General features: G+C 34.2%; 1 protein-coding gene across 2 annotated transcripts in view; it reads right to left on the reverse strand.

Moving 5' to 3' along the window:
* Nucleotides 1-4382: 4382 nt before the first annotated feature.
* Nucleotides 4383-16892, reverse strand: part of LOC150088239 (protein held out wings-like) — a 170265-nt gene continuing 157755 nt past the window's right edge. The window contains exons 7-8 of one of the 2 annotated variants that reach the window (XM_090369401.1): nt 6372-6457; nt 4383-5190 (exon numbers count right to left, since the gene is read on the reverse strand). In XM_090369401.1, coding sequence (XP_090225527.1) covers nt 6384-6457 — 74 coding nt within the window. In that variant the 3' untranslated portion in view covers nt 4383-5190; nt 6372-6383. The remainder of the gene's footprint in view (nt 5191-6371; nt 6458-16892) is intronic. The other variant, XM_090369400.1, reaches the window with a different exon arrangement.

Genomic DNA, 16892 nt, shown 5'->3' on the forward strand with positions numbered 1-16892 from the left:
AAACCCTTAACCTTAATTATGAGAGAATCTTTGGATTCGATCCCTGTGAACTGGACAAGTGCAAATATATCCCCAATTCATAAAGGGGGAAATCAAAATGTGCAATACAATATCCAATCTGCTATAAGCTGTTCATACTGTGCCCTGCAGTGAAAATTAATTAGTTCCTACGAGACCTTGAACTTTGAAAGTGTTGCAGAGATACTGATTGTTTCCCTTAGTGTAAGTGTATTTTAGGGTTTTGGTGAAGCGGATTGAACAATGTAGTATGGGACTTAGGTTGGTTTTGTCTGTAGCAAAAAATTTTACCCACCTCTTGGGTTTTAGTTTGAATGAAAAGAATTTTGATTTATTTTCTTGGTAAAAAGACAAAGAATTGGTAGTGGCAAATAATGCAAGAAAGCAAGTTTATACAGCATCAGCAAAGATAAATGCCACTTCCCAAGGAGAAATGTTTTATGCTCTGTACTGAAATACTGTGTTATATATCATGCACTGGAACTGAGATACTGACAGATCAACAAGAATGTGTTATCCTCAGTTGATTATTGATTCTGTACACATGACTTTAATTTAAAGACAGTGTGAAATTCTTATTAGAAAGGTATTGTGATGTGCTAGCTGTACTCCTCTGGCTCAAAATCAGTTTTCTCTCTAAGGAAGTGCTACATTATAAGGAAATTAAGAAAATACTTGGAATACCCTAAATCTTTGGACACTCTCAAATTTACGTGGCAAATGAGTAAAACCCGAATTTTTACTATATAGATTATAGTAATCTATGCAGTAAAAATGGAACTGATGAAACCATTAGGACCAATAAAGCAGGGGGCTGTTTTTAGTACGTGTCCTAAGATAAAGCGATGTCAAACTCGAGGCTGTTGTTTTTGATGAACAACAAACCAGAGATAATTACACAACAGCTTAGCATCCAGGGGTAACATTTTCAAAACAGATACCATGAGAAGATATGCACCCGCCAACTTGCATTCTTTCCATTGGATTCTGGTGCAATGAATGAAGAACAGGATAAAAAGTTTCACTGTGATGTCATACTGAAAAGATAGGAGTAAATTGGCCTGAGGCAATAATGGCTTTTGTCTGTTGTGAATCTCTCACAGGAATGAGGGGGGGGGGGGTGCAAAATCATCTATATGCAAGAAAACTGTACAGTACCACTGTTTTTTTTTACTGATTTTATGTATACAAGTGTACATTACCATTTGTTTTTTTAATACTGCATAAGGAATTTTGTTTGCTTAGAATGTTAAAATTTTTTTTCAAAAGTAAAAAATTATACAATTTGATAAGGTATATCAATGAAATTTAACAGCTCCAATTCCAAAAAGCTAAAGAAATTTGCATTTACTGACACACTAAACTCAGAGTATTAACATGATTGCTTTTCTCCATGAAAAAAAACTAGTTTTCTTTTTCAATCTTAGCAGTATTTTCCTTTTAAACAGCTTGACTCTCCTAGATTATAGTTTTTGGGGAATACATGCAAAGGTTGTCACAGAAAGCAGAAGCTGAAGCAATAAAGTGGGAAGAAGAAAAGTTGGTGATGTGAGCCTGGAGCTGGACAGTAAATGGAAGTTTCTACAGAAAAGGCACACAGCAGAAAGAACTTCTGGGGGAAGGGGATTTGTAAGAGTTGGATCATTAATAGGGCTGCCCTCTTCTGAATGGAGTCTAAAAGCCTGAGCAAAGTTCTGGAAGAGCCCAGACGTTGATACAATATTCCTTGGTAGGATGGATTTGAGATTTTTACAGAGTGTAGTTTAACTGAAAACTGACAAGAAAACCAAGTTTTATAGATGCAGGGGAAGCAATATTCGTGATGTGCTTATGCCAAGAGAGATTAGAAGAAAGGGTAATTATCCCCAATGGAGATGTGATCTTGTTGAAAACTGATTTGTCATTGAAGATATATACCAGTTACCACAAGTGGATCAATACTGATGGAAATCCACACTGGCTGTCACTGATTAGATGGAACTAGAAATAAAAATACCAGTGGAATAAGAAAGTGTAAAAAGGTGACATAGAACAGGAGCAAACTCAGGGAGTTTGGGTTTTGAGAACAAGTGGAGAAATACCACCAGGATTTGGAACTTTACTGGCAGCAAAAAACTGCTCAAAATTATTCTGACATCTTTTTAATGGAAGATCACAGGAGGCATTGAGTGAAACAAGAAGCAATTTTTTTACTCTTAGCTTGATTAACTGCTGTTTTACAATTGTTTTGAGCTTTAGTGTAGATAGAAAATGAAACTGGAGATTTGGATGCAACATTGTCTTGAATAGCCTTAGCATTTTTATTGGAGAACCAATGTTTTAAATGATTTCATCCCTACAAGAATAATTTCAGACATGATCTGAGCAGATACTGACATCAGATTTAAAACAATAATCCAAACAAGAAAAAGAAGAATAAAAATTTCACAAATCATCCATTTCAAATCCATGCAGTGCCAAACAACATGAGGCTGAGACTGGCCATGAGAGAAAGGCTTCATTGGAGAAGAGGCCATCAAGTTGTGATCTAAAGGTCATAGATCACAACTTGGATCATAGATGACTTTTGACAGTGTACTTTGAAGATGTGTGCAGTGTGTATCATTAGAATTGCCTGGTATTCTGGTAGGTAAATGAACAATTTCTGCGAGGTTGTTAGTAATTGAAAAAGTAATTGCTATTCACATACCTCTTGAGATGGAATCAAGCTTACCTATTTTGTTTGTCAACAAATTCTTGAAACCATTTACAGCAGAAGTGTTTTTCCTTAATTTAATTTCATCTCACAAATGAAGGTAAGTGCTGAGCAACAATCCTGATTGTAATGAAAGTTTCCACCAAAGGAGACTGCTGTGACTTCATCCATTTTAGTGTTGGTCAAAATGGATAGTCTTCTGCTCCATTTCTTCGTGTAGTAAACTGTTCCACTTTCCCAAAAATGATCCACCAGCAAAATCTAGTTATGCCTTTTGTTTTTGCCAAGGCTATTTTGAAACATTAATTATACTGTAATGAATTTACTGTAAAGTCAAAATTTTCCTTTTGTTTTTTTATATATTACACAGTAAGTAAAAACACACCAGAAAATCAAGGATTCTAACTACCTAATGAGATCATTTGAAAGATTGACCTTACAAAGAAAGTTCATCACTCATATAAGGAATACTTAGTAGATTGAATAATTATATTTACTTCTTTCTTGCTCTGTGTATTATGCATTAAACATTATCACAAATACATATGTAGGAGACAAACTTTATTACAGTAGAAATGCTTTAAGTACATCAGTGAATAGAAGCACCATTTCAGACTAAAATTTGCTCCACACTATTTTCAATGAAATCTGAACACACTTTTTCTGTTCAAAAACAAGTTAATTTCATTAAATGAAATAAGTCCCCCCCTCTACTGAATAACAAGTGAATTTTAAAACAACTGCATTTATTGTACTTTACGTACAATGAATAGCACCTTTTTTAAATACCAAACAATTCAGGCACATTATAGAGATTAATTTCATAATTTTTCTGGGGGGGGGGTATTTCTATGCCAGAATTGCATAGTTGGATGTTGTAGTATCAAAAAGCCTTCAACACCTAATTTAAAAAATAAACTATATGTTATGAACTACAATAGAAAATAAACATGAATTAACATTTTAGCCAGCCTGAATAATAAAATAAAGGCCCTGTTTGGCACTGCTTGTGTGACAACAGGAAATGTACAACTCTTGTTCCTACTTTTATCCCCTATTTGGCACATATGTGAATATGAAAGGTAAAAGGTGCTGGCTCTTGGTGATAATGATAGCCACAACCATAATCTTTAATAAATCTGACAAAATAATAAAATAAATAAAAAAATTAAGTACATATAAGCCACTTATGAACTTTTAATTCACACACAAACACAACAAGGTTGACTGAGATTCATTAGACTTAAGGACCTTTTCATCATCATCATATTTACTTACAGTTAACATCTAATTAAGTAGCTGTAACTGCCTGGAATTAAAAATGATGCCTTAACAATAACAGCAAGTTGTATAGACTTTTTAAAAATAAACTTTGATGGTTTCGTAACATGATTATGTGACAATATTTAACATTCCTCCCTTTTCTGAGGAGGGGAGAGTGATTGAATTCTACCAAAAAACACTATCATTAATAATATACATTCAATAATAATTGCACTGAATCAGATTAGAGGATGCAATGGATGAAAATATTGTGACAGTGTCTTTAGGCACTTTAGTTTAAAAAGTTATGAGGAAACCTGATTATACAAGTAAAAATTCATACATAAGAATTAATATGCATTTTTTTAAAAATAAAACTTATTCTTATGTTATATAGGCATTTGCATTTGTAACTTTGAGGAAAGAGAAAAAATAAAACTAACTATTTTTTAAGTTTTATGACTGAAGGAGTTTATATATACACAGCAGTAGCACAAACTTCTAATCCATTTTCTTAAGTTAACAACTATCATATGAGTATGTGTAAGTTAAGTATCAAAGCTGCCTTATTTTTTGGCCATCATATCATAAACTGCCTACCTACAACCCATAAATTTAATGAGTGTTTTTACAAAATTTACACATTTTTTAATTAAAACTACCTTTTGCTCTTAAGGTACCAAATCTTTACATACATTGCTCCAACAAACTGGAATGTTCTTTTTCGAGTACAAATAATTCTTTCACACAATATTAATACAAGAATCTGTACAAAAAGCAGCTGCCATATTGTACCTGTTAGTCACAATCCAGTCCCATGTTACAAAAATGAATACATTTTGACAGGTTAGCAAAATATGTCAATTACAAATGTTACCAGCAACTGTTTACTTTTACTTTTATTTTGTTATCATTCAAAGAGGAGAAGTTACCAAACACTAGGAAGCAGAACAGACAAAAGTGATATTACCGCAATGGTAGCGTCGAGGTAGGACATTCAGAGCTTGTAAGGCACGCCACGTGGGTCATTTGACCACCTTTGGTTAGTTGATTATCTTGCCAACGAATGAAGGAAGAATGGTGCACTGCACTAAATGGCTGCTGTGGATGAGTGGCTGGCTTCGTGCAGCCGTGCAGACACTGAGCATCAATGGGATTCACAGGTGGGTGGGTTAGTAGTCTCAGCTGTCATGGTGATGGTGGTGTCATGAAGGCTGGGGTTAAAATGTCAACAAGAGAAAAAAAAAAAGAAAAAGAAAATAGTGTTAGTTATTGTCTAAAGCTTTAAATATGGTAGCTGTAGCAATTTGTTATATTTTTTTAAATGGTAGTAAGTGCATTTAAGTTAAGAAGTGAGAAAATTTTGTAAGATTACATATGCAGTGCAAAATTAGATATTCTAAAAAGTATAGACCATTTTAATCTAAGCAAAATAACCCAAATAAGCTTTAAAAAAATACTAATTTCGATATCCTTCACTTCATATACAAAGTTCACCGAAAATTGATAATTTTAATAATTTTATTCGCTTGATGAATACGGATTTTAAACATGCCACATTTAAATTGTGCAAAAACAGGTAAACTGGCACCACAAATATTTGTATATGCAGTGAATTCAAAACAAATTATTTATGATGTATTTTTCAGATAAAAATCAGAAAAGCTAAACTTTATTTTTATACAGAGATACTGATCAATTTTATGTAATGTTAATGTCACACAGCTCTATTAGTAGCAAATTACATTTTCATTAATAAGTTAAATTTCAAAGAATGCCGAGCATGATATACACAAACCAACTACACTATCTGTCATCTCCAGGATATTAACTGAATAAAAAGACATTGGCAGTTTGTGTCTGATTGATTATAGTTGAACTTGGTAAGAACCATCATTCTGATATTCCTTTTATGAAAATTAAAATAATAAAATCCGTATCCATCTTGGCACAACCTATATTAAAATAGTGAAACTGGTGGTATGCATTACTTTGACAAACATGATCTACAAAACCTTAAATTTTTTTAAGCAAAATGTTAACATGTAGCTACCCTGCTACGTGGCTGTCATTCTACTACTGCTTGTTTTATAAACAAAATTAAAAGAATAAAATAAATATCCATTGTGGCACAAAACTCAGAATAACCTATGTTAAGATAGCAAAACAGTCATATAAGTAAGAATTATTTAAATAAACCATGTCTGATCCAGTAACTTAAAAATGAAATGTATGAAACCTGTATATTAAATATTTTCACTAGCATCAGTATCTCTTAATATAGAGTGAAAACTCTACTATCTAAGTGGAGAGAGAAAAAAGTGTGTGTAATGGTTTTCTCTAGTGTAAAAAGCAGTGTGAATTAATGTCTCATTAAGAGGGGGTCAGAACTAACCTTGATGATTATTTATGATAGGGATGCAGCCCTCTGGTAAGGGTGTTCTCGTAGCCCAAAATGTCTTCTTTGCTTAGCCACTGCACCTACATACACAGGGTAGAAAGTTTAACAAACATCCAAGCTCATATTCTCATAGATGAGAATGAAAACAGCAGTTTACCAAAATGGGAAATGAGGGTACATTTTATTTAGCAATTTCCTAACACAAAAACAAACTTCTAAAATACACATTTATTCAACGTATTATTCTATTTCCATATAAATTTCCGATAAAATTCAGATGTTTATCTTTTAACACTTTGTAGTTAGCATAACCTTACAAAGCTAAGCCTCACTAGGTCTGCTACAGGTAAAAATTGAGTCACTAAGTGTGTAATAGCAATATGCAAACTAGGTTTCCATGTGCAAAGAACCTACATCCTGCCTGTACAGTAACATTTTGTAGCCTTCATAAGCAAAAGGCCTTGTTTTACTTAGTTTTTCGACCTGACAACACATCTCACCAATGTTGCCATCTCACAACACTGGTTTTTGCAGTTCCTGCTTTTCTACTGAAGCAATACCAAAGCACTTGTGGTGAAAGGCCTCCAAAAAAAAAAATATAACAATGCATTAAACAGCAAACCTAGTTTGCTCACAACTATGTACATAGTGGGTATATTTAATTATCATAAATGGCATAATTAAAATATTGTAATAAAACACAGTTGAACTTGGTTATAACGAGATCGCAACTGTAACGAGCAAAACGCCATGATTTTAATTTATGTATATCCCATACAAGTGCTCACTGTTATAACGAGCAGACTACACAGATATACCGTACAAATTTTGGCAACTATGCAAACATTCTTAATTGGCCGGGTAGTCAAAAAAACCCAATTCTTGAATAGACAAAAATGAAAAGGGTGACTTATCTTTTATGACCTTGTCCTTTTGGGGACAAGGGCTACACAATAGTACATTGGCGTTATGCTTGTCACAATACCCTATTTACAGGTTCAGTGAATACAAGACAACCTATTTACAGGTTGTCTTGTATTCACTGATCCATAAATTTATTTCTGTATAACTTTGTATGCAGATCACTTTACTGTCATTTTAAATAAAATCAGTTAGAAACAAATTCTTCCTTCAGAAACATGTCTGCTAACAAAAGGAAGTGTCTCTCGATTCGCAAAAAAGTCGAAATTATTCGTGAGTTAGAACGTGGTGCAAAAAACGTAGTGTGTAAAAAGTTTTTGTCCTCTTCAACAGTAATGACACTGTGGAAGAATAATCATGTTTACATATTGGCACTGGAAAATAATATAGCTGGGGGGGGGGGATTTAGACAGTGTGAGGTTACAAATGCTGAAAAAACATTGCTTCAATGGTTCACTACACAAAGAAGTGCTGGATTTTCAATAGACAGTCCAGTCTGGAAGGCCCAAACCGGAAGAATTTGCTAAACGATTTGGATGTGATGATTTTGCATGTAACAATGGTTGGCTGGATTGATTTAAAAACCAAATACAAGCAGAGGTATATACTAATATTTTTTCTCTCTCTAATATTTCTTTTGTTTTTTGAATCTATCTTTTTATCAAGTTATTGAGAATTTAAAAAATAATAATAAATAAATAAAAAAAAAATAGGAGGTCGATTTAACTCATCACTGATATAGTGAGTAACAGTTATAATGAGGAAATTTTGTTGGTCCCTTGATGCTCGTTATAACCAAGTTAGACTAGTTTTTTTTTAAAGAAAAAATCAGTGAAATTTAGTGTCTGATCTATATGCAGGCTCCGTACAACTCTACATAACTTCATATAGTTATTTTCGCTAATGAAAGACAGACTTTGTAAGAGCTATCATTTTTCTATATTTTATAAACAAAAGTAAAAGAATAAAATCTGCATACACTGTGGCACAAGATATCATCTATGTAATAAAGTAATGAAACCCTTTAGATTAGTGTTTCTCAACCTGTGGTCCACAGACCACCAGTGTTCTGTGGGAAGGAAAATTTTATTGTAAGTATAAAATATAATCACATTAAAATTTTTAAAGCCCCTTTTATTTTTTCAATAAAAATGACAACACAAATTTTTCTTTCTTTTAAAATTTCCCTTCCCAATCGTACATTATCACTGATTCATTACTTAACAGAGCTGATAATAAAAGGAAAAAAAAAAACTAAATTTGTCAGGAAAATTCATAGATGTAAAGAAACTCTACCCAGTGGTCTGCGGTAAGAAAAAAATGCTTGAAGTGGTCCGTGAATAATAAAAGGTTGAGAAGCGCTGCTTTAGATGATGGTACACTATAATTCAAAATATGAAATAACAAATCCCAAATAACAAATGTTAGTGCTTACAAAAAGAGCAAAAAAAAAAAATTTGAATGCTTTTCTTCTTAGCTGAATTTAAATGCAATAGAATAATTACAATTCCTAAAAAGTTTATTTTGGTGATTTGTTTTATAACTATCAGAAACTTAATTTTTATAGTAGTAATAAGTTAATATTTTAACTTTATTTTTAAATTAGTAGTAACTTACTTAGTAATAACTGAACAAATGTCTTACCTTACAAACTGTGATACTTATATGTCAGATAATGTACGTTCATTTAATTAAAGAATGCGACATGCACAAGTTGCAACAAACATGATACGCACAAGTGAGATATGGAGTAATGAGTTTCTAAGCATTTATTTGCGTTTTATATTATTGAATATTTCATGGAAGGGGAAACACATTTCACCGTAATAATGTGAAAACCCACAGAATTCCAGCTATCGGTACTATAGCAAATGCAAGATCAGGTTTACTACCTGTTTATAAATGACTAACAGAAAAGCCCAATAAACCGGAAACTGCAAATTGTTTTATGGTCGTGACCTCCAGAAAAATATCACAAAGGCAATAACAACTGGCGAGTCAACAGCAGGGATTCACAAAAAGGAATGGAACCGTTGAAAATTACATCTAACATAATAGCAGATTTTTCCCAGCACAAAAATACAGTGTTGTAGCAGTATCGTGTTATACAGGATTGCCTATATATAATTACTATGATAAGAGTAATATGTACTATATAGGTACTGAAAGTACATTTAACCATAGGCATAACAGAATATAGCCGGCCGTAAGACCAAAAGAACTTATAAAGACTAAGATAGCCTCTGTTGGTATACATTGCCATACCCTAAAAATAAATATATAATTAGCAATAATATAATATAGAATACAACAATGATTATGTAACTAATTGATATACAGATACATTGAATGGAACTTTTTCATGGGCTAACCCCAATAATTAGCAAGGCTATCTGTTTTTGATTGCTATCTGCCTGTTTAACTAGATCCAATTAATAAACAAAGGCGATTTATGACAAACTTTAAATTTAATCACTACTGATTTTATCACTACTGATACCTCAAATTCATCAAATTTATTTACTAAACTCCTAGCATTGGTGTACACGCAAGTATACATGCACCTGTTTCTATTCTTAGCTACCCTAACACAACCCATGTGTTTACTTGTACCGCAATGACTTCCAGCAGTCTGTAGTGATTTACCAGCAAACAGGCAAGATAACAGCTAGCCCGAAAGATAGCTTTGGAAGGAATATACAGAATATTATTCAGAATATAAGGATAAGTATAGTAATAGTACCTCAAATTGCTCTAATAGATCTTGAGGTATAAACATTTAGGGTTAGAAATCAAAAAGTGAAAAGTAAAGAAAATTGCTTTATATAATGGTACTTGGGATATACTGGGAGCATAACTGCCCTGCCCGACGCTTTAGTAAAATAAATTAAAAATAAATAAATTTTCTGTTTATACTCCGGGACGACCAAACATTCAGAGGAGTTCACAAGATAGATAGAATACAAGAAACAGCACCGTATTCAGTAGTCACGGACTTGAAAACCGATCACTCAAGGCACGTGTACTTATGCACCCACGCGCCTGACCACTAGGCTACGGCGGCCTCTTGGTATGACTACAAGGGGTTAAAGGATGGTGTTTAATAAACAAAAATAGGTTTACAGTAATGATGAAATATAGAATGAATACAATAAAGAAATAAAGGAATGGCTAATTCCAAATACCAGAATGTTGAATATTTAAATAAAATTGAAATTAGTAATAATTATAATTCATCCTAACTGATATAATAATAAATTACAGACAATCTTTGCTGAACAGTTAATTAAGAATGACCAATTTCAACAATAAATAAATAGGAAAATGCAGCATATCACCTTGAACTGTACTAAGTAAAAGAACTGAATTTTGAGCACATGTTACTTATTCCCAAACCACAGTGACAACACTGCCCTCTCAGTTCAGATAACTAAATAAATAATTTTTTATCAAAGAAAGCAGCACCCTCTGAATTTTGAACAACTTTAGGACTAACTAATAAACTGAAATTATAGCTTAATTGTACACTATAGAATTTGAATTTTATTCAGAGAATATCCTATGAAAATGAATAGTTGGTTCTCAATTTTTTAGAATGAAAAGTAACAAGACCAATTGGAATGAAATACCTTTAAAATATTTTAAAAAGTAGAAATAAAAAATACCCTTTAAAAGATGAAGTTGATTACTGCCGTAAGAACAAATATAGGTACAATTTTTTCAATGAGCGTAAGCTATATGTTATATGCTCTAAAGTAGTGCCTACTATATATATATATGTACAAGTCCTCAAAATGACCAATGTGATTTTGAATAGCTATTATAGCATTATAATAGCAAACTACGTGTAAAAAAACAAACAGGATTATATTAAAATTTAAATATTTATATAGAAAATACTTTAGCTATGATATAATTTGGGTTTATATTATTGTGCCATTTATTAATAGCAATAAAAATGGCTTTGTGAAAATTTTTAGCGATAAAATTAACTGGACATCCATTATTAATAAGCTTAGACCTCAAGTCTATAAGCGATTCTATGATATTATTAGCATTATTACATATTTTTTATCAGTCTGAAGCTTTGTGAAACAATGATATTCCTGTATATTCTCTTTGAAATATTAGAATGCCAGTATTAAAATTCAGTAAATCTGAATTCTTTGCACTTGTCATATACTTTAGTGTATAATGTTTTATCTTCTATATAGGTATATGTATCGTTACTATGCTTATTTGTACATTCTATCTCTAATTCAGGTGGGTAGTGCTTGCCCAACAAGAAAGTTCGGTTCATTTATTATTATTAGATCATCTGTGTATCGGTAAAGTATTATGTTTTCATTAAGTTTTGTACAAAATGATGTAAATGGAGGTTAGCAACTAGGCATGAGCTGCAGGTCCCCTTGCTATACCTGTATGTAGTTTACATATACTGTTTCCATAGTATGAAACAGAGCTGTAATGCTCAATATGTTCTACGATGATAACAATATTTGTAAAATAATATGAGAAGTTTACCTCAATATAATACGGAGAACACTTCCGTATGATACTCTCCAGCAATTAAAACGAAAAAAAAAAAAAAAAAACCCAAATCTTACATTACACTAAAAAATAAAAAAATAATTAAAACCCAATTGAACACAATTAAAAATTAAATTAATTAAAATAAATTTAACAAAAATGATCGACAACGCTTTTCAACCGTATGTCGTGATCACAGGAACAACGAAAATTACCGAATAGGGTTGAGCATGACACTTAAATAGGATTTTGTGCGGCTTAATATCGGAGATCTATCTCTCAACGATTGAGCATATACATCTGATGCCTTTTCTACCCCATATCACATACTATGGGAGGTATTTAGACGATACTCTAGTTTGTTTTTTTATGAAAACCCCAAACACGAGAGGTATTAGAACCTACAGTACTTAGTACCGTGCTTGGGTTGGAGGTTGAGAAGATGAAAGACGATATCTGTTGACATTAGACTTGAACTTCTGTAGACTGTAATTTTCAGAAAATACGTATGAAGGAAGGTTGTTCCAGAAAACGGCAGCTGAATGAATAAATGAGGAAGATGAAAAGTTGGACAGTAAATGGAGGTTGGCTGGTGGCGGCACGTGTTCGGACTGTTTTGATACAGAGAGAGAGAGAGCGGGAATTATAGAAGCCAATTCAGAGGAACAGTGCCCATGGAAGTATCTGTAGAAAAGGCATGCAGCAGAAACAGTAAGTCTATGAGACAGCAATTGAAGAGACTCTGTTAGAGAGGAGTCATTAATTAACCTAACTGCCCTCTTCTGATGGAATCTAGAAGCCTGAGAGAGGTTTTGGGAGGACCGCCCCAGATGTGGGAACAATATTTCATGGTAGGGCAGATTTTCAATTTGTACAGAGTGAACAGCTGTTTGGAAGAAAAGTAATGCCGAGAGCGAAAGAGAAAACCAAGTTTTTTAGATGCAAAGGAAGCAATATTTGTAATGTGCTTGTGCCAAGAGAGATTAGAAGTCAGGATAATCCCCAAAAGAGATATATCATTTTGCCTAGAAATCGGAGTGTCACCAAAGTAAGCACAGGAGCATAAAAATCCTTTTTGCAATTAATATAAATATAAATGGATTGAAATCAACTAAGTTATCTTTGCCCCACTGGAGAATTACCTGGAGATCAGCATTTAAGGAATTGGTGGCAGATATTAGAGAAGTTGAAGCTGATTGAGCAGGACAAGGTTTCTCAAAATGGAAAGTGGAATGCAATGTGCTATCATCGGCAAAACTATTTATAGGAATTTCCAGTCAATGGAAAAAGGTCATTAATATACAAGAGGAAAAGAGTGGGGGGGAAAAAACCGAACCTTGGGGGACACTAGCATTAGTGGAGAAGTTAGAAGGGAGAGAGCCATCTACCATCACCCTCAGAGAGAAAACTGGATAACCAATTACAAAAAACAGTTGGTAACCCATAAGATGGAAGCTTGTTTAGAAGACCTTTATGCCAAACATGATCGAAAGCCTTTAAGATGTCAAGAGCAACTGCTTGCGTTTCACCAAAGTTTTCTATTGAATTTGTCCGTAAATGAGTAGCATAAGCCAGAATATCACCAGTGGATCGAAACTGATGGAATCCATACTGGCGATCGTCGATCAGACGGAAGGTTTCTAGGTAGATTAAGAATTGGCGGTTAACTGATTTCTCCATTACTTTAGAAAAAGTAGAAGTAATTGCAATGGGACAATAATTGGATGGGAGGGACTTTCACCCTTTTTAGGAACTGGCTAGATATGAAGCAAATTTCCAAGCAGAAGGAAAAACACCTCTGAAATAAGAAAGTGAAAAAAAAAAAAAAAAAAAAGCGGCAAAGAACAGGAGTTAGTTCGGGAGCACAGGTTTTGAGAACAATTGGAAAAATACCATCAGGACCTGAAGCTTTCTTAGCATCAAGATTCATCAAAATCTTTCTGATATCCTTTTGACGGAAGACCACAGGAGGCATGGAGGGTGTTGGGAATGGTGGGAGGTGTTTTATCAAGATCATTAATACACGAGTTGGAAGAAAAATGGGATGCTAGAAGGTGAGCTTTATCCTTGGCTGAAGAGACAACAGAATCTTCTGGTTTTGACAAAGGTGGGAGCAATGGGCAAAAGTTGCGGCCAATAGCTTTGGCAAGAGACCAGAATGCTCGGCTACCATTAGGGCAAGAAGCAAGTTTTCTATTCTTAGCCTGTTCAAAATCTAGTTTTGACTGATTAATAATTGCTTTATAATTGTTGCAAGCTTTGGTGTCAGCAGAAAATGAAACTGAAGAATTGGAAACAAGCCAATTACGATATGCAACGTCCTTCTCTAGAACAGCCTTTCCGACCAAGGAAAAGAAATCTTGCAGGTCATCACATTTTGCATTCTTGTAATGCCAAACAATTCGAGAATAGCCATGAGATAAAGGCTCCATTGGAGAAGAGACTATCACCAAGTTGTGATATGAGGTGCCTAATGGAGCACTCACTTCGATTGTGTACTTAGAAGGGTTGTTTGTGAGAAAAAGATCAAGCATATTGGCTATATGGTTAGGATTGTCTGGTATCCTTGTAAGTAAATAAACAATCTGTGCAAGGTCATTAGTAATTGCAAAAGCTGGGTCTGTGTGACTAGAAAATGGGAGCCAGATGGAGTTGTGAACATGAAAATCACCAAGGAAAATTACCTCACTGTTAGGAAAGTTGGACCCAAGGATCAGTATTAGGACCACTGTTGTTTTTAATTTTCATAAACGACATTGATGAAGGGATAGAGGGTGTGATGTCTAAATTTGCAGATGATGTTAAAATTGGTAGAGTAGTTAATGATCACTGTCAAGCTGAGCTTTTTCAGAGAGACCTAGATAGACTTCAGGAATGGTAAGAAAAATGGCAGCTATGCTTTAATCGAACAAAGTGTAAGGTATTACACCTGGGAAACAGTAATCCCAAAATAACTTATTCACTTGGTGGAGTTCAACTAAACCCAGTACTGGAGGAAAGGGACTTGGGTGTTACGATACAGTCAGACATGAAATTCTCTAAGCATTGTAAACAGGTTGCAAGGAAGGCCCATGGTGTCCTATTGATGATCTATCGAACTTTTGCAAGTAGAGATAGGGACGTGATAATCCCATTATATAAGGCTTATGTTAGACCACACTTGGAATACTGTGTCCAAGTATGGAGACCGCACCTAAAGAAAGACAGAGCTTCTTGAAAGGGTGCAAAGATGGGTAACTCGCTTGGTGAGATCGGCAAAAGGGTGTCCTTATGAAGAAAGACTTCGAATATGTGGGTTGCAGAGTTTGGAAACTAGACACCCTAGAGGAGATTTGATTGAGGTGTTTAAGGCTCTGAGAGGCATCAGTAAAATGAATGAGGACGAAATTTTCAAGATTATAAATGATGCTAGAACTAGGGGACATAAATTCAAGTTACGTGGGGAAATGTTTAGATTGGACTGCAGGAAGTTTTATTTTAGCCAGCGAGTTATAAATTACTGGAATAAGTTGCCTTCATGGGTGGTAGAGGCCGACAGTTTGGGGAAATTCAAAGGTCATCTGGATAGTACTTTCGGGTAAGGGAAGCGCAGGATGATAGGTTTAATTTGCTTTTTTTTTTTTGTTATTATTATTATTTATTATTTTTTTATTTTTATCATTGTTTTGTTCGGATTTTTTTTTTTTTTTTTTTGGCTGGTGCAGCATAAGCTATAGGCTTTCTTGCACCATGCGGCCATTACTAATACTCAATACTAAGTTAAGTTGCAAAGAGAGGAGGTCAAAGAGCTCCATGTGATTAGTGGAGTTGGGAGAACAGTGGAGACAAAAGATGAATTTGACACAATGAGGTAGAGAAATTTTAAGCCAGAGAAGATGGAAAAGAGGAGATTCCAAATTACCCAGTCTCTGACAGGGAATATCGGAACAGACATATGCACAAGTACCACCTTTGAGGCGAAAGGAACCATACAGCGAATAATTTGGACAACTGAGATGAGCAGTAGTTGAATCAACCAATAACTGAGATTCTGTCAGAAAAAGTACATGGGGTTTGGCAGACTGCAAGTGGAAATGGACGTCATTGAGATTAGAATTGAGACCACGTGTATTTGTGAAATGAACTAGGAAGTGTTTGGGAGGTTTAGATCTTTTTGCAGATAAGCTTACTCTATTAGTTTGACATTTCATGGTGTATTCAATAGTAAGAAAAAGTGGGGGGACATGCTAAGAAGTAATGAAATTTTTGGATATGGCGTACTCATGGTAAGAATATACCCAGCTCTTTGACATAACGTGGCCTTGACAATGCCCCGCACATATGCACTACTTGGACTCTCTCCAGTCACTATCTGGCAGAGTACAGGTAGCAAGATTATACACTAGCTGATACGGAAGCCTCCTTAAGAGTTACCAAGAGGTTCAGTCCTGTGTACTAAATAGCAGCCAGCCTGCGAACACCGTTTTAGAGCTGTACCCTCGAAATGTAAGGAAGATTGGATCTCGCCATGATGTTCATCATAACCTCAAAAGTCATCAGTCATACTGCATGATGGAAGAGGTGGGGAAGGGTTGACTGATAGCAGTACTATCCAAGACATTTTGCATTCGTTTAATAATATTCACTCTACGCTCAAATTTACATTGGAAAGGGAGGGTACGAATACAAAGTCAATAAATTTTCTAAATTTCATGCTTACTTGGGACTTGAATAAAATTCAATTTAACATCTATCGAAAACCTACAAACACCGGTATGCTTCTGCATTATAACAGCTATCACCCATTCTCCTACAAGAGATCTATTATCGTTAATCAATTTCTAAATGCCTATAAATATTCAAAGACGGAAACTACTTTGGGCTCAGAAATACAAATTTTAACCAGCAGATTCTTAAACAGGGGTTATCCCCTTGCTACAATAAACCGAATTAGGGTACAAGCTAGAGATAGGATAAAAAAAACTAAATCAACCAACAATTGTAATATTAAAAAATACTTTATTTCTGTCCCATAGGTTGAACAGTGGCACAAACTGCTTAACAGATTTTTTTTAAAGATACCAA

Source organism: Mastigoproctus giganteus, chromosome 3 (assembly GCF_048544385.1).
Source record: "Mastigoproctus giganteus isolate SK-2022 chromosome 3, ASM4854438v1, whole genome shotgun sequence".
In the NCBI taxonomy this organism is placed as follows: Eukaryota; Metazoa; Arthropoda; class Arachnida; order Uropygi; family Thelyphonidae; genus Mastigoproctus; species Mastigoproctus giganteus.